At 42.0% G+C, this 27986-nt stretch overlaps 1 protein-coding gene across 2 annotated transcripts in view; it reads right to left on the reverse strand.

Moving 5' to 3' along the window:
* PIP5K1B (phosphatidylinositol-4-phosphate 5-kinase type 1 beta) overlaps positions 1–27986 on the reverse strand; it is a 387055-nt gene that overhangs the window by 179379 nt on the left and 179690 nt on the right. For both annotated transcript variants that reach the window (XM_066257135.1, XM_066257136.1), the window contains exon 4: positions 5862–5992. In XM_066257135.1, coding sequence (XP_066113232.1) covers positions 5862–5992 — 131 coding nt within the window. The remainder of the gene's footprint in view (positions 1–5861; positions 5993–27986) is intronic.

Genomic DNA, 27986 nt, shown 5'->3' on the forward strand with positions numbered 1-27986 from the left:
CTGGCCAGGGCCAGATAGTTATTCTTGAAATGGAAAGATATGTAACTTTTACTGCCAGCATTCAAACCTGTTTCTCATCCCAGAGAAGGCAGTGATGGTGCCCCTTAGAGGGGCGTGGAGGAATGGAATAGAGCTGCTTGTCAAGGGGCCAGAGAGGCAGATTTAGGTTCAGAATTCTAGGGTAAAAGTTAAATGCTTTTTCTGATTCAAAAAATCAGAAGTGCTGTTCCTGTGCTTTATCACCATAGTGTGGGGAAACACAAGATTCTTCGGCCAGCTACTCCTAAATTCTAACCCTGGCCTTACCATTTATTGGTTGAATGGCTTTTGATTAAGCCATTTACTATCTCAGGGCCTTAGTTAATGCATATGCAAAAAGGGTGGGTTTTTTTTGTAAAGATGAATGGTAATAACAATACTATTATATACTATATGACATAAATACAATATCAGTAAAACTATGCTTGGTTCATACTTGGTACTTATAAACTTTACCTCCCTTTGCCACCTCTGTTGCAACTACTAAATAGTCTAAACATGGTACAAACATTATGAAACATCCTTTCCCCCTAATCCCATGTGCACTTGAAAATTTATCTACTACCTTGAGTTTATGACTGCAGAACAGAATTTAGGATCAAAATATTCAGATATGGTCATGATTCTCTACTCATCTACTTTGTAATTTTGGAAGATCATAGAACCAAATCGTTGAAAGGGCTTTTATATCACCCTTCAAATCTTAATCAGGTCCAGAGCTTTTCCCACCCCTAATATGAAATAATCTGTAGAACAAATACATAATATCTAAAAATAACTCTGAGCCATTTTCAAATAAATAAATAGCATGATACAGTTGGTTGCTAAGGGAAACAGATTTTGCAGCTTCACAACAGTAGTAATAAAAACATCTCAAAGCACCCCAAGCAATTAATTCTCCCTATGACCTGGTGGAATCACAGAATTTTAGAGCCACCAGGGTCTTCAGAATGCTTCATCTGCTTACAGCAGAGCCTGTCCACCCCACCTTCTCTCATGCTCCCCCCTGGCCAAGTGCAGAAGTATGGGTGGGTAGGGAGGAAGCATTATTTGGTAGCTTTATTGAGGTAAAATTGGCATTCAATAAAGTGTACAGTTCATTAATTTTGTCATGTATATATCCCAGTGAAACCATTGCAACAATCATGACACAAAATTTATTCACTTTCTGTGGCATATGGAACTGCTGAGAAACAATGTATAATAAAACTAATTTTACTATAGTCTGGTTGACAAACAGGAGTTAAATTTTTATGGTTAATCTATGACAAAGAAAGAAAGAATATACAATGGAATAAAGACAGTTTCTTCAACAAATGGTGTTGGGAAAACTGGACATATATGCAAAAAAAATGAGACTAGACTTCTTTCTTATACCATATACAAAGATAAATTGAAAATGGATTAATGACTTAAATGTAATATCTGAAACCATATAGCTCCTAGAAGAAAAGATAGGCAATAAACTCTCTGATGTCATTCTTAGTAATATTTTGAATATGTCTCTCCAGGCAAGGGAAACACAAAAACAAAATGGGACTATATCAAACTAGAAAGTTTTTGCGCAAGAAGGAAACCATAAACAAAAAGACAACCTACTGAATGGGAGAAAAAAAATCTTCCAATGGTACAGCCGATAAGGGTTATTATCCAAAATACATAAGGAACTCATACAACTTCCTACCAAAAATAATCTGATTAAAAAAATGGGCAGAGGACCTGAATAGATGTTTTTACAAAGAGGACATACAGATGGCCAATAGATATATAAAGTCATGCCCAATGTCACTAATCATGAGAGAGATGAAAATTAAAGCAACAATGAGATATCACCTCATACCTGTCAGAATGACTATCATTAATAAATGAACAAATAAGTAAGTGTTTGTACTGTTGATAGGACTGTAAATTGGTGCAGCCACTATGGAAAACAGTATGGAGGTTCTTAAAAAAATTTTTTAAAAAAATCTACCATATGGACCCAGCAATTCCACTGCTGGATATATTTATCTAAAGAAATCCAAAACACTAATTCAAAAAGATATATACACCCCTATGTTCCCTGCAGCCTTATTTACAATAGCCAGATATAAAATAACCTAGAGTCCACCAATAGAAGAATGGATAAAGAAGATGGGGTATATATACAATGGAATAGTACTCAACCATAAAAAATGAAATCTTGCTATTTGTGACTACATGAATGGATCTAGAGGGTATTAAGTGAAATAAGTCAGGCAGAGAAAGACAAATACCATATGATTTCACTTATATGTTGAATCTAAAAAAAATAAAATAAATTAACAAAACAGAAACAAACTCGTGTATATAGAGAAAACAATTTGACGGTTGCCAGATGGTAGGGGATTGGGAAGATGGGTGAAAAAGTGAAGGGATTAAGAAGTACAAATTGCCGGTTATAAAAATACTCATGAGGATGTAAAGTACAGCACAGGGAAGGAATATAGTCAATAATATTCTAATAGCTATGTATATTGTCAGATGCATATTAGACTTTCAGGGTGATCACTTCATTACATAAATGTCTAATCACTATGTTGCACACCTGAAACTAGTATAATATTGTAGGTCAACTGTAATTGAAAAATAAATTATAAAAGAAGAAAGTGCCTATGAAGACCTTATTTATGTGCTCCTTATTATAAAGTATATGATAGTGTCATGTATAATTTAGTTGTTAAATAGACATAATTTTAATATTTAAGATTAATTTTAAAATCATTTGGAGTTTCAGTAGTTGTAAGAATCATGTAATAAATCTATGAACAAAATTGGTATTTACTAGAAAGATTATCCTTTGAAATGTGAAGTAATGTGCTAGGTCAGTGGCTCACTTCTATGTGCTTAGAATCACCCAGAGGAATTATTAAACAGGTTTCTAGATCCCACCTCCAGTGTTTCTGATTCAGCTGGTTTGGGGTGGAGCCCATGAACCTGCCATTCTAACAAGCCAAGTGATGCCGATACTGCAGGCCTGGGGACCACATGTTGGGTCATGATTTCCCCAGTGCTCCTCAATGGTTGGCTCTGTTAATTGGCCACCATGAGTAGAAGCAATCAGCAAAGATGGAGCACCCTGCCCTTCTTCATAAACTATCTTCAGCTGTAACAGCTCCAACCACTCTGAACTCAGTCCCAGCCTTCCTCCACAAAAGTGCTCCATTCCCCTGGTTCTATGTAGCTGAAGAGAAAAATAAGATTGACATGTCTGAGTGGAGGCCTACAAAGTCATGAAAGCCAGAACATCCTAAAAACACATTTATAGGAATTATGAGTCTATGAGATCATGCCGAAAGATTAAGATAAACTCATTATTTCCTGACTTTAAAAAGAAAAATGTAGTTCATGCATACTTTTTTTGGAATGATACACAGACTGTTAAAAACATCGAACAGCCTGACCTGTGGCGGCGCAGTGGGTTAAAGCATCGACCTGGAACACTGAGGTCGCTGGTTTGAAACCCTGGGCTCGCCCAATCAAGGCATATATGGGAGTTGATGCTTCCTGCTCCTCCCTCTTCTCTCTCTCTCTCTCTCTCTCTCCCTCTTTCTCTCTTTCTCTCCTCTCTGAAAAAAAATTGAATAAATAAAGTCTTAAAAAAAACACCCCAAAACATCGAACAATTTCCAGCTGAGAAAGAAGAGTGGCGTCATGAGCAAACAGGATTGTTTTTAGGCCTTGGAGTTGTCCATTTTCTGTACAGAAACTAATTCTCGTACCTGTTCAAGGACCCTAGAGAAACAAACTTCAAAAATTCTGAAAGACCAACTTTATTCTTCAGCCAAGACCATTTAAAGGAAAATGAGGCTGTCTGGATATTTATGGGCTCCATTGTGATTACACGGGCACAGTCACTTATTTCTAGGAGTTGACACCTATACACATAGATAGATGTAAGTAGCATCCTTCTGGAGAGTATTTATTTATTTATTTATTTATTTATTTATTTATTTATTTATTTATTTATTTTTGAGAGAGGCACAGAGAGAGAGACAGTGTGGAATATCAAGCTGTTCCTGTATGTACCCTGACCGGGGATTGAACCAGTAACCTTTGCTCCTTGAGACGATGCTCCAACCAACTGAGCTATCTAGCCAGGGCTTAATTTTTTTTTTATTGATTGATTGATTTTTAGAGAGACAGAGAGAGGAAGGGAGAGAGAGGGGAGGGAAAAGGGAAGCATTCATCTGTTCTTTCACTCAGTCATGTATTCATTGGTTACTTCCCATTTGTGCCTTGACTGGGGATTGAACCTTCAACCTTGTTTTAGGATGACACTTAACTGATTGAGCTAACTAACAGGGCCCGGAGATTTCTTTTTTCTAAATAAGGCAATGAAAACACTGACAGTAAAAGTGTCATTCCAGCTATTCTCACACAAGTTCAGTTATAATCAATAATAAAAGTAATTTATTTTAGCCAGGCAGGGAAGGACAAATACTATATGCTCTCACTAATATGTGGAATCAAATGAACACAATAAACTGAGGAACAAAATAGAAACAGAGGCAGGGTCACAGGGAACAGATGGACAGCTGTCAGAGGGAAGGCGGAGAAGGGAATGGGATCAAAGAAGGTGAAAGGATTAGCCAAAATCCTAATATACACATAACACACAGATACAGGTAACAGGGTAGCAATAGCCAGAGGGAAAGGGGGGAGTATGGAGGGGGAAAAGGAAAAAGAGGGGGAATGAGGGTGGAAAGAGACTTTGCATGGGGCATGGCGGGCATGATGCAGGTAGATGGTATATTAAGTTGTACACTTGAAACCATGTCAACACAATAAATTTTAAAAAACAAAATTCATGGCTTATTTTGAAGAAATATATTAAAAAAAACAATTGTGACAAGTCAATCCTCATAGCCCTAAAGACAAAACAATTATCTCCAATCTCCCAAAATAATCTTTTTTATTTGCTAGACCATTTTCTTTATTTTCTAGACCATGAGTAAAACACATTTAGGTAAAGGTGGAGACATTATAATAGGAAAATATGCCGTATCTAGAATAGAATATTTGTATAAAAAATCCTATCAGTAGTGGTAACATTTCCATTTAATAATGATTATTTCTCTTCCTATATTAAGCTAGTACTAGACTTAAACTTTTTATTTACTTTATTTTGCTAAAGCAGACGTAATATAATGCCCACCATTTTAACCATTTTTATGTGTACAGTGCTATGACCTTGCGCACATTTACAATGCTGTGTAACCATCACCAACATCCAATCTCAGACTTATTTGTTGAATTGAATTTTCCACTGAATACAATAAAGTTAGAGGTGGCATGAATGGGTAAGTTGGATGTTTTTGCAAAGATGGTATCCAAATACTGGGATTCTTAACAAGGTTTCTTGAGGAAAGCTAAGTTGAATGACTTAAGTTAAAAGAAGGAGCTGAGTGAACTCAGTCAGATGCAATGCCCAACCATGCTTCCCCTCCCACCTTTTAAATTAAGGGGAAACAAAAACCTGGCAGCAGCTGCTGTTCTTGGGTGCCTTCCTATTCTAAACCTATACAGACATTACTGTAGTGACTGCACTCTTTCCCACTGACTCTGAAAGTCCTTTTCCACACGGTCTTTCAGGCATTGTCACAACTAATTACAACTGGCCCACAGCATGGAATCTATTTCCCATCTCCATGTAGAAAATGCAAGCCACCTGATGCAACAGAAAGTAACAATCTGTTGGGCTGCTTTGAGGCCGCTAAAAGTCCAACATGTACATCAGTACATTACACACACACCGGTAGAAAAGTCTTTAATATGGGGATAGCACACACAAAATACCTTACCTGGGTAGGAACACACTTTCCACCACATAGAAGTCTTGCATGAGGACATCTCGGTCTGGCTTGGAAGTGAGATTACCCACTGTGTATCCTATTCCCAGCTGGATAGCACCTTTGATAGCAGATGATGCAGTCTGCAAAGCAAACATGGGTCTCAGAATTAGCCTCAATAATGCTTTCAGCAGCAAAACGGGCATTAGATTTTCTTTCGTTTTTAAGCAATGAGAAAGCAAGGTTTGAAAAGATGATAGGTTGCTTCTTTTGATGGAGGGCTTATTCCAGACATTAAAGACCCTTCTTATCATGAAATTATTTTTGTGGTACTCTTTTCTAGCAAACGTTTTTTCATAGGTCAAATAAATTACAATCCCAAATCTCCATCTTCCTTTTATTAATAACTTAGAAATTTGGTAGAACACTTTCAATATGTAGCATCATAACTTCTAACAAACAAGTAAAGGATACACTCATATTTTTAAAAATCCTACAGGTCAGGAAGAATAGTTTATCTTCATAAAAAGCGAGAGAGCTAAAAGTAATTTGAGTCTTTAGAATACACAAAATTTATTTGGGAAATTGCTTACTAATATTGCCACAAATTCACAATCAAAATTTCCTACATGATCTGTGATAAAAACACATAGCATTGGATCACCAATATTTCCAATTTACTACTTTTCCAATGTCATTCCATAATTAAATTGACATAATGTTAACTTGGGGAATTACTGTCACGTATATGTGTATGTGTAGTATATATTTATAGATATTTCTAATCAACATAATAGGAGATATAGAAGAATAAATCAATTTGGGAAAATTTGAATGAATTCTTCTTAATGTTGAAAGTGCCATGTTTTCATGCCTTGAAGTGGTTACTGCAGTACTATGTATGCATGCAGAGGGAGCTAGATAAATACTTAAATTTTCTGGTTGTCATAACTGGTGGTGGTAGTGTTACTGCTGGCAACAGTGGGTAGAGGCCAGGGATGCTGCTAAACAGCCTACAGGGCCCAGAACGGCTTCTCATCACAAGCAATTATCAACAGTGCTGAGGTTTAGAAACCCTGACTTAAATGGATATGATAAAAATAAACTGTCCTGTAAAACAATACTTTCTGAGTTTACATGTTTACTTAGCACCCCACCCACACACATACATATGCTTTATTCTTTTTTATTTCTTCACATTTTTAACATCAAAGAATATATCTCTCTTCTCAAAAAAAATGTATCCTCTTGATTTCTATGATAGAACCTGATCTTGGGACCACTTTCACCTTTTGTGGTGGTCTCTCATTTCTTCACCAACTTCTCATATTCTTTTTGCTATAATGCAGTATCCCTAAAAGTTTGATCCTTGACCCTTGGATTTCCTTACTTATGTAGATAATCCATTTCTAATGGCTTCAAAAAATGTCTCAGATCTTTTTAACCTATTTGGATGTTTTATCATCACACATGCAGTCTATACAAAATCAAACTAGTATCTTACAACTTTCCCACCCCACCCTTAAGACTCATTTTTTTTCCTCAGGCACTGTAATCCTCAGTCACTCAAACAAACCCCAAACAAACCACATGCAGCACAGGGCTGGGTTCCCAATAAACACTTGTTAACGCCACCTGAAATGGCCATGATCAATTAGTCCTGCTCAGTCACCTCCACTATCATTTTCCCATGGAGTCATCATGTAGTTGCTTTGCTTACTCCACTGCAAATATTACACAGCCCTTAGACTGAGGACCTACTACCTAACTATCTACTTCCTCCCTGCAGGAGGTGGAAAAACATTGTGGTGGGGTTTTTTTTTCATGTGTCTTTTTTACTTAAGATCCCAGGACAGCAAGATGAAACTCAAGCCCATTGTGCAATGAGTGCTTAAAAAACAACACATTTGCTATTTTAATACTCCATCTCTGAGCTCTGCAATGCCACCAGCTGGCATTAGTGACCTTTTGTACCAACAGCTCTGCCTTCTGAAGGCTGATATGATTTTCCTCATTTTAAGCTTACATAAAAATTCAAAAGGCATCTCTTCTCCTACCCATCACTCAGAGCAGTATGGTACCAGATGTGACATCAGCACTTTCCAGAGGACACAACTCCAAAATGTCCTGTTCCTGACCTGTCAAGAGACTCATATGCTCTCAAAATTGCTTTTCCCTCCCCACACCCCAAATAAGTCTGCTTTCCAGAACTACTCGTATTTCTGCTTAATTCAGTCATTTAACACTTCCTGGGTTGGAAGACCTGTCAAACAGATGCAGCACCCAAGCCTTTGTTGATCCCCCCACTCCCCAGCAACAGAAGGTAGTCAAGGCTGTAGCAGTCTATATCTGGTGTCTTCAAACTTTAGAAAGCATGAGGATCATTGGGACACTCGTTAAAACAGACTGAAGGCAAAACTCTGGAGACAGTAAAAAGATCAGTGGTTGCCAGGGGTTGGGGGGAGGGGAGGGATTATTAGGCAGAACACAGGATTTTCAGGGCAAGAAAAACACTCTGGATGATACTATAAAGGTGGATACATATCACTATACATTTGTCTGAACCCTCAGAATGTACACCACCAAGAGTGAACTATGGACTTCGGGAGATTATGACATGTTAGTGTAGGTTCATTAATTGTAACAAATGAGCAATTCTGGTGGGGGATGTTGACAATGGGGGAGTCAGTGCACGTGCAGGAGTTATCTGAGAAATCTCTATACCTTCCTCCCATTTTTTCTGTCAACTTATCCTTCTCTAAAAATAATAGTTTTAAAAACATCAATGGACATTTAAAACTAAAACCAAAAACAGACAGATGGGTTGTAGTCCCAGAATTTCTGATTGAGAAGGTCTGGGGTAAGTCTCAAGAATTTGTTTTTGCTCTAAGGCAGGGGTCAGAAACCTGTGGCTCACGAGCCAGATGTGGCTCTTTTGATGGCTGCATCTGGCTCGCAGACAAATCTTTAATAATAATAAAAAAGTAACGTTAAAAATATAAAACATTCTCATGTATTACAATCCATTCATTTCCTACCACTCATGTGCATGGTTGCGGGTGGCTGGAGCCAATCATAGCTGTCCTCCGGGAAAACATCAAATTTTTATTGGATGATGTGTAATGACGTACATGGGTCATTGTATGGCTCTCACAGAATTACATTTTAAAATATGTGGCGTTCATAGCTCTCTCAGCCAAAAAGTTTCCTGACCCCTGCTCTAAGGGGCACTGAAAAAAATCTCCCTTCTATAGTATAAGATTACATTTTGAGTTGCTAAAGTAATAAGATTTTGGAAAAGGCCTGCTGATGTCTGTTTAATAAAAACAAAAACCAGACTTGAAACAGTATTACTTATCCCTTCAGGCTCCTTAAAATTCAAGTGTTCTGATGGAAATAATAATAGGACTTGCAAAAAAAGTTCATCGTTTCTGATCAACTATTTGTGCCAGGCATTTGATGGATGATAGATAACACAATCACCATTACAATCTGTCAGAATAATAGCACATACTTAATAGTGTTTACTAAATGACAGGCACTGTTTTAGGTTCTTTTGGTTATATAAACTCTTTATCCTCATAATGACCCTATAAGGTATGTACTGTTATTATCTCCATATGACTGACTGGGAAGGTTTAGTCACTGATACCAGGTCACACAGTGGAGAGGTGGAGGTGGGACTCATATCTGAAGAGTCTGGCTCTGAGTCCTAACTTGGACACTGCTAAGCAGATACACTGCTGCCTCTGTGAGAATCTCTGAACTCATTTAACCCTTCCAAGGACCCTGAAAACTAGCAACAATCACACTCATTTTACAGGTGGTGAATTTAGAGCCAGCAAGGTAAATGCTTGCCCCAGTCTCATTGCTAGTGTGTGGTAGTCTGGCAGCAAAGCTCACGCTGCTTACACATTGTTTTTTGCTTTTTTTTTTTTTTCCTCAAAATAAGCCTAAAATCAAAGACATAAGTTCTCTTTATGTCTGGCTGTTTGACCTCAGCAAAGATAACAGCTTGGTAGGAGCTATTCCTGTTGATGAAATGGGCATAAAATATTTTATTTGCTACTAGTCATAAGCAACCATGGGTAAAGAAGTCCAAGAAAAACTGTTGGGTTTGCAGGTAGGCAAACCTAATGCCTTCTACAAAGAAGGCACTTCTCACCTTCAGGTTCCACTTGGTAAACCCGTATATTTAACACTGACCCCGGTCAATGTTACTACTAGCCGCATGGGAGGTATAAACACAAGGAGGAATGACACCTTGAGGTTTTTTTCTCCCTGTCGCTGTAAAATTAAGTGCTTCATCGTTGATTCACTTGGGTGTAATTAAAAAGCACCTTTTCTACTTCAAGGAAGTTGTCTGGTTGTGTCCAACATGGCATGTGGTTTCCTGAGTCACAGGCGTAAAAGTCCCATCACCTGACATTTTCCTGCTGGACATCAGGCATGTGGAAGGCGGGTGGGCGATGCTGTAGTATTTTCTACCACCACCACTCCTGAGCAAGACACGCTTCAAAACTGGAGTGTCTGATTAGCAGACTGCTAAGTCCTGACGATGAAAAACAGCTTTCTGGATACCACTGTGGTTGCTCTTCTACAACCAACAATTCTTTCCCTGCAAACTCCAAGCCACTAGCCCCCTCCTCCTTTGTCGGGGACACCCACCAGCAGACTAGCAAGTCAGTGGCTTCACATGCACACAGTTTCCTCTGTGTGGCTCTGCGCAGGCTCTCAAAGTACTGAGATATAAGAAATGTTCCCTTCTAACTCCAAAGGGGGATTTTTGACTCCTTTAAAACATACAGCTCTAGATAACAGAACACAGCAAAACAGTCTATTTTTGATTCAAGGTTTTTCAAGGGCTAAGCAGAGGCAACAAGCCTGTGTACTAGAAAAACCTCTAAAATATTTGATAATGTGAAGAGAGAAGCATATAATAACCCCAGAGTAAATCACAAACATTTACTTTCATAGCTCTTGTTTAGTAACTAGTAACCCAAACTTGTTCAGGGAGTAATGCTAAAAGAAAAATTCACGCCAGCTTGCATTTGTATAATAAATACATTATTATTTGAAAACACTATTTTTTTTAATTATTTTTATTTATTTATTCATTTTAGAGAAGAGGGGCAGAGAGAGAGAGAGAGACAGAGAGAGAGACAGAGAGAAAGAGAGAGAGAGAAGGGGGGAGGAGCAGGAAGCATCATCTCCCATATGTGCCTTGACCAGGCAAGCCCAGGGTTTTTGAACCAGCGACCTCAGCGTTCCAGGTCGACGCTTGATCCACTGCACCACCACAGGTCAGGCCTGAAAGCACTATTTTTTAATGGTTGCATTTGATCATCACAATATTACATAGGTAGGGTTTATAATGCCCATTTTATAGATAAAGAAACTGTGGCTTTGGGAGATTAACTTGATCTGAATTCCTTTTGTAGTGTGTGACAGAGCCAGGAGTGACCTTCTGATCTGGAAGGCCCCTGGTTCAGTGATCTCCCATTGCTCACTGCTGTAGTTCTCTGTATTTTCTCTGCTGGAGATGAATCTGATTGAAGCTAAGAAGTACTAGAACAATGAGATAATAGCAATAGTAACAATAAGTCTAAACATCTATGTACACCCGCTATTAGGAAAGCAATGATCTTGAAAACCAAGATTTTAATGATCTTACATTGGTTACAGGAAATTGCTTTCTACAGCATAATGTCTATGAAATTAGATTACTTAATATGCCATCTATTATCACTGGCTTTAAAAGGAAGTATTAAAATATTACGTTAACAGCATTTTTACCCCTAAGGTGCTCCAATAAACTAATTATGAAATTATTGCTAATATATGTATATGTTGTTTGAGTGATTTTTTTTCAAAAGTAAGGATATAATTGTGTCACTACCTTGCTTGAAATCCTCTAATGTTGCCTAAAATCCTCCCTGCAGGATTCAGTCCAAACCATTTAGCTCAACACGGAAGCCCATCTTATGATATTACTTCCTCTCTACCTCCCTCTGACTCCTGTGTCCCGAAAAAAACAAAGATCCCAAACATACACACTCTATCCTCTGAGCAAGCTGACCTGACAAGTCCATGAACCCCTAACAATTGCATATGGAATTTTCTGCTTGTGTGTATTTTTCCCAAGAAGGGGGTTGTAACGCCGGTGGCCAAGACCAGACAGGTCCACATTCGATTTGGGCAGATTGTAGAGCAACTGAGGAGCCAGAAGTGTTGGGCATTCCCGTTTAATAGAGTCTCACAATGGCAGACAAGCAGACAGGCAGGGGAAAACCGCTTCTTACACCAGCAAGCGAATGAACAGTGAAAATGACTCTCACAGTGGCAGGCAGGCAATCTGCAATCTGCTCTGAGGGCAAGCATCCATAGCCGTACAGAGGCTATACATACATGGCGCTGCCAGGTGCTCACGCACTAGTCATGCAAAGTGCAAACGAGCAAGCCTAGCACAGCTGTTTGCCCAATATTCCACCCCTCTAGGGTTGCTCGCCTCACAATCTATGTGACAGGTATCTTTTATGATGGTCCCCTATGCAAGGAGTGAGGTACATTATATCACAGAAAAAGTACAGACTACAGAAACAGAATTACAAAAGCACAAGCCATACCAAAATGACAATAATTACAAGGATGCCCTTCACAATATCTCCCTGAGTACTCTGCCTAGGGAGTTAACTAGAGGCTCACCTCTAGCCTCCTGCCCTACGGTAGGTGGGTAGGTGGCAGGGCCTGTATAGTCCAGAGCCATGTCCATTGAAACTGCAAAGTGTTCTTGGTGTGTCTCTGCAACTGGAAGGGAGCCACTTCCCAGTGCAGGAGGGCCTCTACAGGTGCCCCCCCCATAAAGGTCTGTTATACTGTCCACAAGTGACACAGCCATCCAGCAAGGGAGCCACTGCCTCACTCTGGTTGCAGTCTAAGAGTCCATTATACTGCTCATAATAGACATCCCAGCTGTCTGTGTAAAGCACCAAGGTGAAAGTCCATAACAGGCAACTAAGCCACACAGATCTTTGATAACAGACCTCAGTGCCTTTCCATAAGCGCTCTGTCCATTGCCACAAGCCCCATCCAAACCCCTCACCAAGCTCACAGGACCTGGCAGGGTCAACACATTCAAGGCCTCTGCCACCTTGACAGATCTGTTACTGCTGCTGCTGCTGCAAAAAGCACCTATTATCTTCTAAGGCCAACACCTGCTGCACATTAGAAGGGGACCAGTGGATTGCCAGTTTCACATGGGGCCTCTATACCCCCCACCAATCCCTGTTAGGCAGGTCCCTCGGCTTTCCCCCTGTTCAAACTGGGACAACAGATCTTGGATGGGGATCCTCCTCTCCTTCAGCTGTCTCCAACAAGTAATGTTGCAGCTGTGCAACTCGAACACCAGCCATTCATGGCAGCTGCTGGGGTCATTTGCTTTTCCCTACCTCTTCAGTGGCTGGAACCTCTGTTGTGGCTTAAGCTGCTGCCAAAGCCCTAGCAGGATTTAATTAGATCTGCCATCCAATTTCTATCTTCCCTAGCCACAATCAAATATACCCACCTTTGTGTTCGAGTAACCTTTACAGGCCTGTTTCTCTTGTTGGGGGCGGGAAGGAGCATGGGCAGCAATTCGCACAGCCTTATGATTCTGTGCTATCTCCAGTTCCCCCAAATCTGCCACTGTCTGTGTCTGTGTGGGCTGCCCCACATAGGGGCTCAAGATAGCCACTAGTGACTTAACAAGGGCTGACAGGGGACTACAAAGAACAAGGTCCCTCATCCCTGCTGTAAACACTTCCTCAGCTGGCCCACAGGACCTCAGGTTGAAAGCAGCATTCTTCATACCCAGTTCCCAGAGGACCTGCTGCAGCTCAGTATATGACTGCCACTGAATCATTGCCCTCAGTATGTGACGGCCACTGAATCACTGCTCCCCAGAAAGTCTCCAGCATTCTGCCAGACCATTCGAATAGCAGCCATCTCCCATTATAATAAAGTATGGTTTCCTGGGCTGTCGTGGCAGTTCTGAAGATGCTGCCTCAAGGAGGAGTGTGTGGTAAAGGCAGCCAATTTCTCAATCTCTTCCAGAGAGCATGATGGCATCTACCCCAATGTCCTACAACTGCAGCAACCAGGCTACTGGGGACTCAGTGGGTTTCTGCCTGAATTTTGCCTCTAACTCTATCAGTTCTGCCTGGGTGTAAGGTTGGACCACAGAGTGCTCCACTACCTGCAGAGAGGGTTGTGCCTCCTCCTGAGGCACTCTGGCTGCTGGGTTTTTACCTTCTGGGCAACCACTGGCCAGGCTCTGAGTCAGAGGATGGCAGTTTCAGCTCAAATCTTCTCCTCAGAAGAGGAGGAGTTGGAAACGCCTGTTCCTGCTGATTCAGAGCCACTCTGCCAGCACAAATGCAATTCTATCTTCAGTGTCCACTTTGGCTTGTGTGGCTGCCAGCTCTTGGCCTGAAGCTGAAGCTCAAGCTCTTGAACCCACAGTTGTATCTCTAATGACTATTGCTGCCAAATTTCAGCTGTTAGGGCAAATTGAAGTTTGTGAACCTGTGATTCCTTCTCTAGTGACCATTCCAGTTCTAGGCACCCGTGGTCCTCAGCCTGCATCTCACACTGCAGCTCTTGAGAGCGGTAGGCTTCCTTTTCTAGTGCTCATTCCAGTTTAGGCTGCTGCTGGTTCTTAGCCTGATCTGCAGTTCTCGAATCTGCAACTCTTTCTCCAGTGACTGTCATAGCTCATGCTGTTGTTGATGCTCTGTCTGTAGCTCATCCTGTAGCTTTTGGCCTCGGGCAGCCTCTCGCATGGAGCTCTTGGTTTCTTCTTACAGGGCTGCATAAAACACTCGGCACATGGCCCTCAAAAGGACAATCACAGGGAACCATATGTTGGAGAACAAAGACCACTCCTCTATCCCACCCTTCAAGGGTGTTGGCAATTTCATACCAACCTGATCCAAATCCTTCCCACTACACCAGATATAATGCCAGTGGCCAAGGCCAGGCAAGTCAACGTCGAATTCAGGCAGGTAGGGGAAGTATGGAGCCAGAAATTGTTGGGCTATTCTCATTTAAGAGTCTTGCAATGGCAGACAAGCAAACAGGGGAAAACCGCTTTTTATACCAGCAGGTGAATGAACATCAAAAACAACCCTCACAGTGGTGGACAGGCAATCCGCAATCCGCTCTGAGGGCAAGCACTCATAGCCTTACATAGACTATACATATGCGGCACTGCCACGTGATCATGAACTAGTCATACAAAGTGCAAGCGAGCAAGCCTAACATAGCTGTTTTCCCAACAAAAGTCCAATGCTATTTCTTTTTCTTCAGAAGGTTCATTTCCCCAAACAACAGATCTTGAGAGTCTAAATCTAAATGAGAGATGTTCATTGACAAGACCCCTTAGACTAGGCCATAAAAAAAAGAGGTTTGTATTACTTCTTAAAAGCAAAAGGAGGCAATCCTTGTCTAGCCAGGGAAACACCTACCCCTCTCTCTCATTTCCTAGCTCAAGTCCAGCTCCAAGGTCTCCCTCCTGTCTCTGAACTTATACTCAAGAAAGAAGGCACAGACTTCTCATCTGTACCAAGAATGGAATTCAGAAAAAAAGGAAGAGGAATAGACTGCAGGAAGCTGGTTATAGGATTATGGGAATGAGGTCGTTTGTGGGTAGGTGAACCTAATGCCTTCTACCAAGAAGTGGGACCACACCTCACCTCAGGTTCTTCAAACCATTTCTCCAGTCCCTCCTTGTATCAGTTTCCTATGGCTGCTGTGACACAAACATAGTGTCTTCACACAACAGGCACTTATCTTACAGCTTGGGAGGTCAGAAGTCCTACAGTCAAGGTGCCGGCAGCGCATACTCTTCTGGAGGCTCTTGAGGGTGACTCATTTCTATGCCTTTTCAAGTTTCTGAAGGCCAGCCACATTTCTTGACTTGTGGCCCATTCCTCTACCTTCAGAGCCAGCCACATCTTCAAATCTATCCCAGTCTCTCTCTTTTAATTGATTTTAATTTATTGTGTTTATATAGATTCAAGTGTCCCACCGAATATATCTCCCTCCCCCCCACCCCCATGTTCCCCTTGATACCCCTTTGTCCCCTCCCCCAACACCCTCCTCCCTTCCCTTCAGAATTTGCTGTCCTGCTCTCTATAATGCTGTGTTATGTATATATAATTTCACTAATCTCGTTCCCTTCTCTGATCCCATCCTCTCCTCCCCTTTCCCTCTGATCCCTTTGATCCTGCCTCTACCTCTATTCCATGCCTCAGATCACATTGTTCATTAAATTCCTCATATGAGTGAGGTCATATATTTTTTTTTCTCTGCCTGGCTTATTTCACTTAGCATAATAGTCTCCAGGTCCATCCATGTTGTCACAAAAGTAAGATTTCTTTCTTTTTCATAGCCGCATAGTATTCCATTGTGTACATGTACCAAAGCTTTTTAATTCACTCGTCCACTGATGGACACTTGGGCTGTTTCCAGATCTTCGCTATTGTAAACAATGCTGCAATAAACATGGGGGTACATTTCTTCTTTTTATCAGTGATTTGGGTATTCTTAGGACATATTCCTAAAAGTGGAATGGCTGGGTCAAAAGGCAATTCCATTTTTAATTTTTTGAGGAATCTCCATACTGTTTTTCATAGTGGTTGCACCAGTCTGCATTCCCACCAGCAGTGCAGGAGGGTTCCCTTTTCTCCACATCCTCGCCAGCACTTATTCTGTGTTGTTTTGTTGATGAGCCCCATCTGACAGGTGTGAGGTGGTATAACTCATTGTGGTTTTAATTTGCATTTCTCTAAGATTAGTGATGAACATTTTTTCATATGCCTAGTGGCCATCTGTATGTCCTCTTTGGTCAGTCTCTCTTAATCTCTTTCAACCTCCCCTTCTCTCTCCCTCAGCTCTGCTTTTGTTAACACATCTCATTCTCTGACTCTGACCCTCCTGCTTCCCTCTTACAGAGACCCTTGTGATTACATCGGGCCCACCTGAACAATTCCCCACACTCTCCCTGTCACAAGATCCTTAACTGAATACACCTGCAAATTCCCATTGACCATGGGAGGTAACAGATTCACAGGTTCTAGGGATCAGGGTACAGACATGTTTGGGGCTCCATTATTCTGTGCACCATACTCGTTTACTTCAAGATTGACTCCAGCATTTTTTACAGTATTACTCTAGGCAAAGAGATGAGCTCCCTCAGAAATCCATTCACTCAGATGCTGTTCATTCTTTCAACAAAGACTTGAGCCTTTTCTTTAAGCAAGGCATTGTGCTAGGTGTTGGGGAAAGCATGAACCAAAAAGAAAAGGGACTTGATTCTTGCTCTCATGGGAGTTTCTAGTCTAGTGGGGGAAAGAAATATTAAATAAACAAAGACACACATATGTAATGGCAATTGTTGTCAGTGATGTAAACAACAGGGTAACATGACTGACGTCAAAAGGGTGGAGATCTACTTTAGAATGCTGGAGTTAGGAGAGGTCTGCCTGAGGAATGATAGGCAGGCTGAGACTTAAAAGGTGAGCATGGGCCAATAGGTAGGTCATATAAACAAAGGCTGGCTTTGTACTCATCATATTCCAGGCATTCTTCCACAAACTGGGGATACAGAAGTGACCTGGCCAGAGTCCTTGCCCTCAAGGAATTGAGAGTCATGTTAGGAGACAGGGAAATTATGAGGCACAGGGAAGCCCCAGTTCAGGGATCTGACAGCAAACTATTGTGGGTAAACCACTGTGGGCAACAGTTCTTGGAGGCTGGAGAGACAGGAGGATCTAGATCGGGATCTTACAGGCCATGTTCAGGGTTTGATGCATTTCCATAAGGGAGCAGCATTCTAATTTGGCTGCTGTGTAGAGAATAAATAGATTGGAGGGAAAGTGATTAGGAGGCAGTTACAGCAGCTCATATAGAGATGTGGATGGCTGAGAGTAGGGGATGAGTAGGAAGATGGACAGAAGAGTTGAATTTGAGATACATTTTGCAAGAAGATAAATAGGACTTGCTATGAGCTAGAAATGAGGGAGAAAAAAGCATTAAAGTGCTTCCTGGTGTTTTCCTTCAGCAATTGAGAGGACAGAGGTTGCTTTACTGAGTTGGAGAGACTGAAGGTGCAATGCCAGTAGCCCAGGCCAGGCAGGTTCACATTGGATTCGGGCAACTGGTGGAGGAACTGTGGAGCTGGAGAGCACTGGACTGTCCCTGTTTAATAGATTCTTGCCACAGTGGAAGAGCAAAGAGGCAGGATGAAACCACTTTTCATGGCAGCAGGTGAACGAATAGCAAAATGACCTCTCACAGTAGCAGGCAGGTGATCCACTATCCACAACCCACGCTGAGGGTAAGCACCTGTAGCCTTACATAGGCTATACACACGTGGCTCTGCCACATGCTCACGCACTACACACGCAAAGTGCAAGTGAACAATCCTAACACAGCTGTTTTCCCAACAGAATGAGAAATACATTTTTTCGAGAAAGAAGATTAAGAGTTCCATTTGAGCCTGACCTGTGGTGGCGCAGTGGGATAAAGCATCGACCTGGAAGTGCTGAGGTCACCGGTTCAAAACCCTGGGCTTGCCTGGTCAAGGCACATATGGGAGTTGATGCTTCCAGCTCCTCCCCCCCTTCTCTCTCTCTGCCTCTCCCTCTCCTCTCTAAAATGAATAAATTAAAAAAAAAAAAGTTCCATTTGAGATGTCAAGAGGCAAGTCTGGAGCTTAGAATACAGGTCTTGGCTGAAAATTTGACTTTGGGTGTTTTTAGCCTTTAAATGATATTGAAAACCAAAGGGCTGGGTGAGCAACTGTTGGGAAAACAGCTGTGTTAGGCTTGTTCGCTTGCACTTTGCATGCTGAGTGCGTGAGCACGGGGCAGAGCCACATGTGCATGGCCTGTGTAAGGCTACGGGTGCTTTGACTCAGGGTGGATTGCAGACAGTGGATCGCCTGCCCCACACTGTGAGGGGCTGTTTGGCTGTTTGTTTGCCTGCTGCCAGGAGAAATGGTTTCCCCCTGTCTGTTTGCTCGTCTGCCTATGTGAGAATTAAACAGGAATGGCCCAATGATTTCCAGCTCTGCAGTCCCTCTACCACCTGCTTGAATCCAATGTGAACCTGCCTGGCCTCGGCAACTGGCATTACAGTAACCTAAGGAGAGAGGGGAATGTTCTAGAAGGACCCTGAGTATGGCTACCATTTCAGGATTAGACAGAGGAAAGAGAATCTGTGGAGGAGATTTAGGAGTGACTACAAGAGTGGGAAGAAAATCAGGAGAACATGGCTTAAGCAAAAAACAAGAAAAGAGAATATGAAGAAAGGAGTGACAAGCATCTCAGCAAATGGTTTTTTCATTTGATAATATGAATGCTACTTACAGTAGGAAATCACCTATCTGATCTTGGACACTCTATAATTTGGATTAAGGAACTTTAGTTAAAAAGCCCTGAGTATGGATGGTGTTGTGAATGTAATCCCCTGCTGCAAACACAGGAAAATAGGTTTCATGGATGCAAACACCAATAAATTGTGTGAGTGAGTGAGCTTTGTGCAAACATAAAGGAATGCATGTGAATGGCCTTTAGGAAATTAGCCTAGAGGTTTATAGATTGCCTCTCCCTTTGTACTTGTTAATTAGCAAAAAAAAAAAAAAAAAAAAAAAAAAAATCAATGTACTGACCGAAACTAGTCTCAGGTCATTAAAAATGGTCTCACATAGGGATTTGGTTTATCTAGTACACTTAAAGATTTAAATATACTTTCAGTAGCCATCTGCTCCCACCCCAACTGGCCTGGCGTAAACTGGCCACAGCACTGGAAAGAGGGGGGCTTCTTTTCTCTTTTCTGCTTGCTGAAGGGACCAGAAAGAATAAGTTAAGATGTCTCAGGCACTGAAAAGACTTGCCAAGTGTATACATCTATCTCTTTTTCTTGGGGGATGCTCTCACAGATCGGCAGTTATCCCCTACAAATGGCAGCTGTGTTCTCACCTTTACGGGGAGCATACATCCCTGGCTTGGAGTTCCATGCTGTTCTTCCAGGTCCTCAGAGATGACCATATAGCAGTTTGACCTCCACCTCTGTGCCCTCAATGGGTCACAGATCATTTATTCTGAAACTCTGGGAATCAACAAGCAGTACCAACCCCCAAACTCTCCAAGAACTCCCTTTAAGCTTTGCCTCCATCAGAGCAGCTGACAGAAAATACTCTTGTTTTTCCCATTTCCTGTAAAATACAACATACCATCTATTGCATTCCCTAGGCTCCAGAGAACATATATCACACTCTAGAGAGGTCTCACCAAAGTCCCCTTTCCTAGGTTGGACATGATGAAAAGACTCTCTCCTGACACTACACCTCATGGGAGTTACTCATGATATATCAACAACTCCTTCTAAAATTTGTTCCCAGTCTCTTTATCTCCCAGTGGACCAGCCAAGCTCTTTCACTGACCTGGGATGACCACGAAACTAGAACTAGACCAACTCCTTCCCCAGATTCTTCATGTGTGGGATGGCACCTGACCTTGCAATGTGATAAAAATTCTTCCATTCTTCCATCCTTTCAGTGTGTACTGTGCTAGGCTGATTCACAGATCCTGCTGAAAACACAGGGCTTTGGTCAGCTGCATTAACTGTCTGCTCACTGTGTTCCAGTCCACCTGCCACATGACTCATCATCCAGGCTTTAAAAAAAAAATTATCTCCCAGCATAAAAATCTTCACTGTTTTTGACTTTCTGTAGACATGAATATAAATTCCTTTCTGACCTACAAGATTTTCTACAACCTAGTTCCTGTTATGCTAACTGCAATAATAAATAAATCCCTAAATACTAACTTCTTTTTAAAAAGTGTCCTTGAAAGTTGATGTCTTGATTCAACACGAGTTCATGTCTAAATAGGAATAGCCCCACTGTGGGTGTCCTTGACTGGGATGTTTCCTCTGCTGGGTGGTATCCTGCATCCTTGTGGTGAAAGCTCCTAAGGTCTCTAAGCCCTCCAAATGAAGCAGACCGATAGGAGAAGCAGTAATGGTGAAGAACAACCACTTAACCACTTCCCATTTCTTACGACATTTGCCAGAGGTCACAATGCAGGATAATACTGCAGATCTGCTCCTCAACCCTTCCCCATGCTGCTCTGTGTCCTGGGACGATCCCTGTGCAACTACATGGAAGGGCTTCCCAACCGTCTGGATCCCAGTTTGGTTTGGCCAATGGGACACCCCCAGAGCAGATTAAAGGGAGGTCTGTGAGTGACATCTGGTATTTACTCTCTTCCTTCCCTTCCTGTGGGTTTGAATCAGACTGATGTGTCCTGAATGTTACAGCTCCACTCTTGTGAGGCTGTCCAGATAACTTCTATTTTGGGTTCTAGAGACTTCCATTTTCTTACCTCTCATGCCTAAAGAAGTTACATTTTGAACTCTAAATTCTGTTGTAATTGTTTTAAATGCTTATTATGTGCCTGGTCAAGTTATTTGCATTATTGATTTCTTATCATAACCTTATTACCTACATTTTACAGATGAAAAAACTGATTCAGAGAGATTGCAGATTTGAAAAATTAATCTGAGTCATTTTCACAAAAAGACTATCAAAGGGAACTTTCTTAAAAATGTACAGGCTGATATCAGACAATTTACATGTTTTTCAAGAATCCCTATAACTAGGATAAAGCATCAAAATTGGGAAATAATTTTAAATATTATGCATACTTTTAAGTTTGGATTAAGCATTCTTTGTCATTGTAACCTCTATTTTTCAAGACCTAGGATTACATTGCATTCAACATGTGATTTTTCTCCTTGCACACTTTTAGAACTTTGGGATACAGTTTCTAAAATCCTCTGTCTGAGCAAACCCTGTGTATTTGAACAAAACAAAACACCAGCCATTTTAAGTGCTCAGGACTCTCTTATCTGCAGGCAGCTCTCTCACCCCATGTCTGATGGCGTTTCCTCCCCTGCCTTCTGGATCTCTCCCTCATAGACTTTCAGATCACTGTGGGTTTTCCTGGTCCCAGAGGCGAGGATCAGCCCTTCTGCTAGGAAAATACGCAGTCTCTGGAACAGGAGCACTAGCACAAGCCAGCTGGACACCCAGGCTGCAAATAGGTAAGGACAAGAGGAGTCTCTGGCCAGGGGACTGCCAGTCACCAAGGCGAAGGTGATAGACTGGCAGGGTCTAGTGCCCACCCCTGTGTCCCTGAGAGGCATCACGGTGGGGCCCTGCCTGCCTAAGATGCTTCTACATGCTCCTCAGCTCCGGCTCGCAGGAGAAGCCTCTCCTGGGTTCATCCCATGGCACCATGCTGCCATCTTACTGTCCCAGGCTCTCTCCCTCCTCTTGCCACTAGAGCTGGGTGCTTGGGGACAGGACAGGTGGCAAGGTCAGCACACAAATGAAAAGAAACTTCAATGGAGGCTACTAGCTCTGCCACCAACCAGTTTTTGACCAACGGTAGAAAAAAGAGAAGCAAAAGCATTCACAAACAGTGACTATTACCCTCATTTCTTAAGCTCCCCTGCATATTAATTTGCTATATAAACAGACATTTGGGATAAAAAAATAGCATAAAAATCTGAGTTTGCATAAAATCTCATAATAGCATAAAAATAGCACAAAGATCTCAGTCCCCTTCTGATACCAGGGGGCTGAGAGACTCAGAGAAAGTCACATGATATCACTGGGTCATAGTTTCCTCCGCTATGAAATGAGGGCATTTCATTGCCAAAATGTCTTCCATATCGAAAATTCTATAAGTTTACTTTCTTATTTCATTTATTTTTCAGTATATGCGATTATTAAGTACAAATCACTTGCTGTCTAAAGTTTAACATATTTAATTCCAACATTTTCTCTGCATTTTTTTTAGTACAGTTCCTCCATTAAAAAATTCAACAGAAAGTAATTGCATTTTGCCTTCTTTGGATCACAATGATTAAAGTAAGACTGACACTGAGAAAGGAGAAGAGGGCGGTCATTTCTCACAAGAGAAGCAGGAGGAAGCAGCCTTGCTTCACTCGTGTGCAATTTCCAGAAATACCGGCTGGGGAGAGGCTGGGAGTGCTGCTTATTGCTGTTCTGTCCTTTTCTCTTGAACTCAGAGAGAACATTATTAAATTGCTTTTGATGTTGCCTGAGGTCATAAAAGTTGGTGTCAGATCTACCAACAGATAAACTCCCAACTCAGGATTCTTCCCCCTGGAGCTCACCAGAAGATTCGGACACCTTTCTGGACTGTCAGGGGATGTGACCACTGTTAGCAGGTTTCCTAGAACCTCTTGACTTGATTCCAACACACCAGTTTTCCAGTGGCCCAACCGAAAATGAACCATTGATGGCCCCAGCTAATGGATGACCTGCTATTGTCCCACAAGTGAAAGTGCCTGACCCGTAGTCCATTGCTCAATGGAGGGGTGCTTACTTCCCCTTTCCCTGGGAACAGACCGAGGAAACTGTGGTAGGTTTCTGTAGCCCACACCTCTGACCCCACACTCTCTCTGCAACTACGCTAACTTGTCAGCCATCTACCCACAGTGCCTTGCTCAGTGCTCAATTCAGTGTTGGCTAAATGACTAAGCTGATTATATCAGGTGAATAAAGACCACACTAAGATTCTATGAGGCTATGGATATGTTACTTTGGATGCGGGGTTTCTCTCTCTTTAGGCCCCCCAGCAGCCAACTTTCAGAATGCATATAGCAAGCAGTTCTCTATCTAGAAATTTTTGTGTTACGCTCTCTTACATGTTCCCTAAGTATGCTGTACAAAAGACCTGGCTGATCCCTGATCTTGTCTTGACCTCTGATAGCCTCTACCTGCCTTCTGACCTACACCCTTAGTTTCCTCTTGGCCAGGCCCACTTTGCTATGCACAACCCTTTAACCCTTCTTCCAGCACCAGTATCTGATACATGGCTTTAGGCAGCTACATGGAGGGTCCATTACAAACAGCTTGTCTTGTGAAACAGACATACCTGGTATACTATAATTATATATAGCTTGGGAGAATTTTGTACACCCTGGCTGGGTAAGAGGATAGTTTTTTTCCAAGAGGAACAGTGTCTCACTGTGAACTGAACTGAGCGGAGGCAGTCCCACTCTCTTCCATCAACCGCCACCAACCAGGGCTGCTAGGAAACAGGGCCCATGGTCCTGACACCGAGCACCACAGCTACGAATACTTACGGGTTAGTGTGGTCAAGGGGTGTGATTTCCATGGGAGGGGAACCACCTGCCATCAGTCCTACAAAATGAGCATGATTGGAAATACCTGTATCTTTACCCCATGATTTAATTTGTTTGGAATGTAACCAGTGGGGAAATTCCAAGCAATATGGAAATTTTCTTTGGGAGAATAAGTCCAAACAATATGAAAATTTTCTTTCAAACATTCAAAAAGGAACAAGGAAGTATAAATCACTCTTATTATATTCAGTCCCTGAGCAGAACACTGTACACAGAAGGGTTCCTGCAGCCTCCTAACCATTTCCCCCCTCCCTGGACCCCTGGTTCTCTCCAGCTGCCGCTGCTCTAGTGGTCTTTTCCAAGGCTTCAACATGCTGAGGTTCCTCACAGCCGCAGGGTTCCCGACTGGGGCTCTTTTTTGTAAAGTATGGATGGGTAAGGGTAAGGTATTTCTGAGTTCTTTATATTTTGAATCATCTTCTTCAATTCTGTGTTTGGTTATCCAAACTATATGATGATCCCCCCCAAAAGAAAACACATCTAAATCCTCAACCACAGACTCCACAGATGTGACAGGCAGAAGGAAGCTGATGCTCAACCCCAGCTGCTGAGAATGGAGGACTGAGCGCGGCTGCGGCTGCACAGAGCCATCCTGGAATGGTTAGGCAAACTTATTCCCGTACCCTACTGGGCTACAGACACGCCCCCAAGCCACATACTAGACCAGTTACATCCATTCCACAGACCGAGTTGTATCTAAATTAATAAACTCTACATACATAGCCGTCTAAAGCCAAGTATCAGATAAATCATAAATTTCTTTAGGCTAAAGTTTCTCAACCTTGGCACTATTGACATTTTGAACTGGATAATTCTTTGTTGCGGGGCTTGTCCTGTGCACTGTGGGATGTTCAGCAGCAGCCCTGGCCTCTACCCACTAGATGACAGTAGCACCACTTCCTCCCAGTGTGACAATCAAAAACGGCCCTATCCATTGCCAAACGTTTCTGAGGGTAGAGGGCAAAAGTAGCCCTGGTTGAGAAGCACGGCTCCATCTAAGTGCAGATGTCTCCTAACGTACACTAAGATAAATCATCTTCTTTCACAGGTGAGTGCTCCACACCAATGCCTGTTTCCTGTCTGCATACACACTGTCCCTGTCTATGGAATGTCATCTATTTTTAGGCTTGTCAAGAACAATTTCTTAAACATTTCACAGTTGTTTTACCTCACATTTTGTTTCAAGCCAGGTGGAAAACACAATAACTAAAGTGATTTGAAAATAAAAACTGTAACAATGGAGATGGCCCAGGAAAGTGTACTCCATTCTCTTATGTCCTGATTTTGGTCCTTAACAATGCAGCTGGCATGGTGTGTGTGTGTGAACAAGCCTGAACACTCTTCCCACCTCCCGCCTAGGCGTGCACACGTACAGACGCAGAGGCTACTGTGTCCCACAGCAGAGGTCACTCTAGTTCTCAAGGGTAAACTGCACAGGAAGCTTTTTAACCACCTGTGCATGAGAAATGCCCAAGTAGAAATCAATAGGAAGGGTATTTCTGGGGCAGATGGCTTGATCTGGTCAGCCCTGAGCAGCCATCGAAGGCACTAGGGATGAGTGCAGTGTGCTGAAAAAGACTGAGGATCCAGAGACTCGGAACTTGAGCTCAGCTCTGCTTCCTGCACTCAGCACATTCCTGCATGGGGATGTAAGCCGTATTGGGACTTCTACTTCATCACGTGTCAATGAATAGTTGTATCCAAGGCATTTCAAACTCTGACAGTCTAAGTTCCTAAGAATATAGTGTGGACAAATGTCAGTTCCACTCACTCCATAATCCTTCTCCTTTCTAAATGAATCATTTCTGTTATTTCCACCTCAAGTAATGGTGACTATTCTCAAATAAAGAAAAGCTGCAAAAACACACAGGATATCCAATTACTTTCAAGAAAAGGGAGTGATCTGTCATCAGAGGTAAAGACCTTAATTACTAATTTTTGCCCAAGATGAAATCTCTACAGATAGATAATGTTCCTTTTCAAAGAACCATTGAAAAGATCCATCCATGTTTATTTAAACTGTATGCTGAAGGATGGAAAATACCAGTCCCATGATACATATGAAGTCTCCGGAATATTTATAGTCCTTGATTCCAACCTAGGGATCATTTGACTCTATACCCCATGTAGAGATTTTCCATATATCATTTCCTTCTTCCGGGCATGCTTCATAAACATGACCTGCTTCTGTAAACACTAAAGAACTAACAATAACAAATGGTACTGTGGGAGATGCATAATAATGCAGAAAATGAAGGACACTTGTCTGCACTATCTCCAGCTGTGAGCTGGCTCGAAATTTGATTTTCAAAATTGTCTTCAAAAGTTGACTGCTTCAATGTGACCGTGGTAACATGAGCTGTATTTGCTTTTCAAACACATGGAATTTCATTAGAAGCCCAGTTTCGCGCTCATACCTTGTATAACGATCTCTTATCTAGGTAAATTCATTACACAGAGATTTGGGTCCTGCAGGTGTGTTTGTTACACTTATTGATCGCAGGGAGAGAGTCATACAGAAGAGGGAAAGGAAAGAGAGAAAGATAAGAAAATATAGACATGGGACAGTCTCCATACCACATGTCTATTGAGAGCCCCAGACAGACTGACAGTATATAGTAAAGGGATGACAAAGTGCTCTAGGTACACAGCAGAGGACACTGTTAAATTATACTGTGGTAGACAGATCAATGGCCCCCAAACACGTCCATGTCATAATCTCTAGAACCTGTGAATCCTTTGACTATGTTACCTTAAAAAGCAAAACATTACCTTATAAGGTTGCTGATAAAATTAAGGTTGCAGCCCTGGCTGGTTGGCTCAGTGGTAGAGCATCAGCTTGGCGTGCAGGAGTCCTGGGTTCGATTTCTGGCCAGGGCACACAGGAGAAGCGCCCATCTGCTTCTCCACCCCTCCCCCTCTCCTTCCTCTCTGTCTCTTCTTCCACTCCCGCAGCCGAGGCTCCATTGGAGCAGAGTTGGCCTGGGTGCTGAGGATGGCTCCATGGTCTCTGCCTCAGGCGCTAGAATGGCTTTGGTTGCAACAGAGCAACGCCCCAGATTGGCAAAGCATTGCCCCCTGGTGGGCATGCTGGGTGGATCCCAGTCGGGCGCATGCGGGAGTCTGTCTGACTGCCTCCCCGTTTCCAACTTCAGAAAAATACAAAAAAAAAAAAATTGAGGTTGCTAATCATCTGAATTAGACATGACAATCTCCCCAGATTGTCTTGGATTACCAAGATGAGCCCAGTGTAATAATATGGGTCCTTAAAAGTGCAAAAAAGAAGAGGCAAAAAAGGGTTGAGAGTTGGTGCCAGTTGGGGTACTGGAAATATTGAGGGAAACACTATTTAAGGTATATAAACTGTATACCTGAAATCAACACAAAATTAAAAGAGGACCCTGGCTGGGTTGCTCAATTATTAAAGCATTGTCTCAATACACCAAGGTTGCAGGCTCGATTCCCAGTCAGGGCACATACAAGAATAAACCAATGAATGCATACATAAGTAGGACAACAAATCGACATTTCTCTCTCTTTCTAAAATCAATCAAGAATTTTTAAAAAGAGGGGGGGTGAGTGAGATACGATGTGAAAAGGACTCCACTTGCCAATGCTGGCTTCAAAGATGAAGGAGGGGGCCACAAGCCAAGAAATGTGAGTGTTTCCGAGAAGCTGGAGGAGGCAAAGAAACGGCCTCTAGATCTTCCAGAAAGGAATAAAGCCCTAGGAGCACCTTGATTTAATGTGGCAAGATGTGTATTGAATGTCTATCTTACAGAACTGTAAGACAGCAAAATCTGTGTTGTTTAAAACACTAAAATTGCCATAATTTGTTATATATTGATAATA

This window comes from Saccopteryx bilineata, chromosome 2, assembly GCF_036850765.1.
Source record: "Saccopteryx bilineata isolate mSacBil1 chromosome 2, mSacBil1_pri_phased_curated, whole genome shotgun sequence".
In the NCBI taxonomy this organism is placed as follows: domain Eukaryota; kingdom Metazoa; phylum Chordata; class Mammalia; order Chiroptera; family Emballonuridae; genus Saccopteryx; species Saccopteryx bilineata.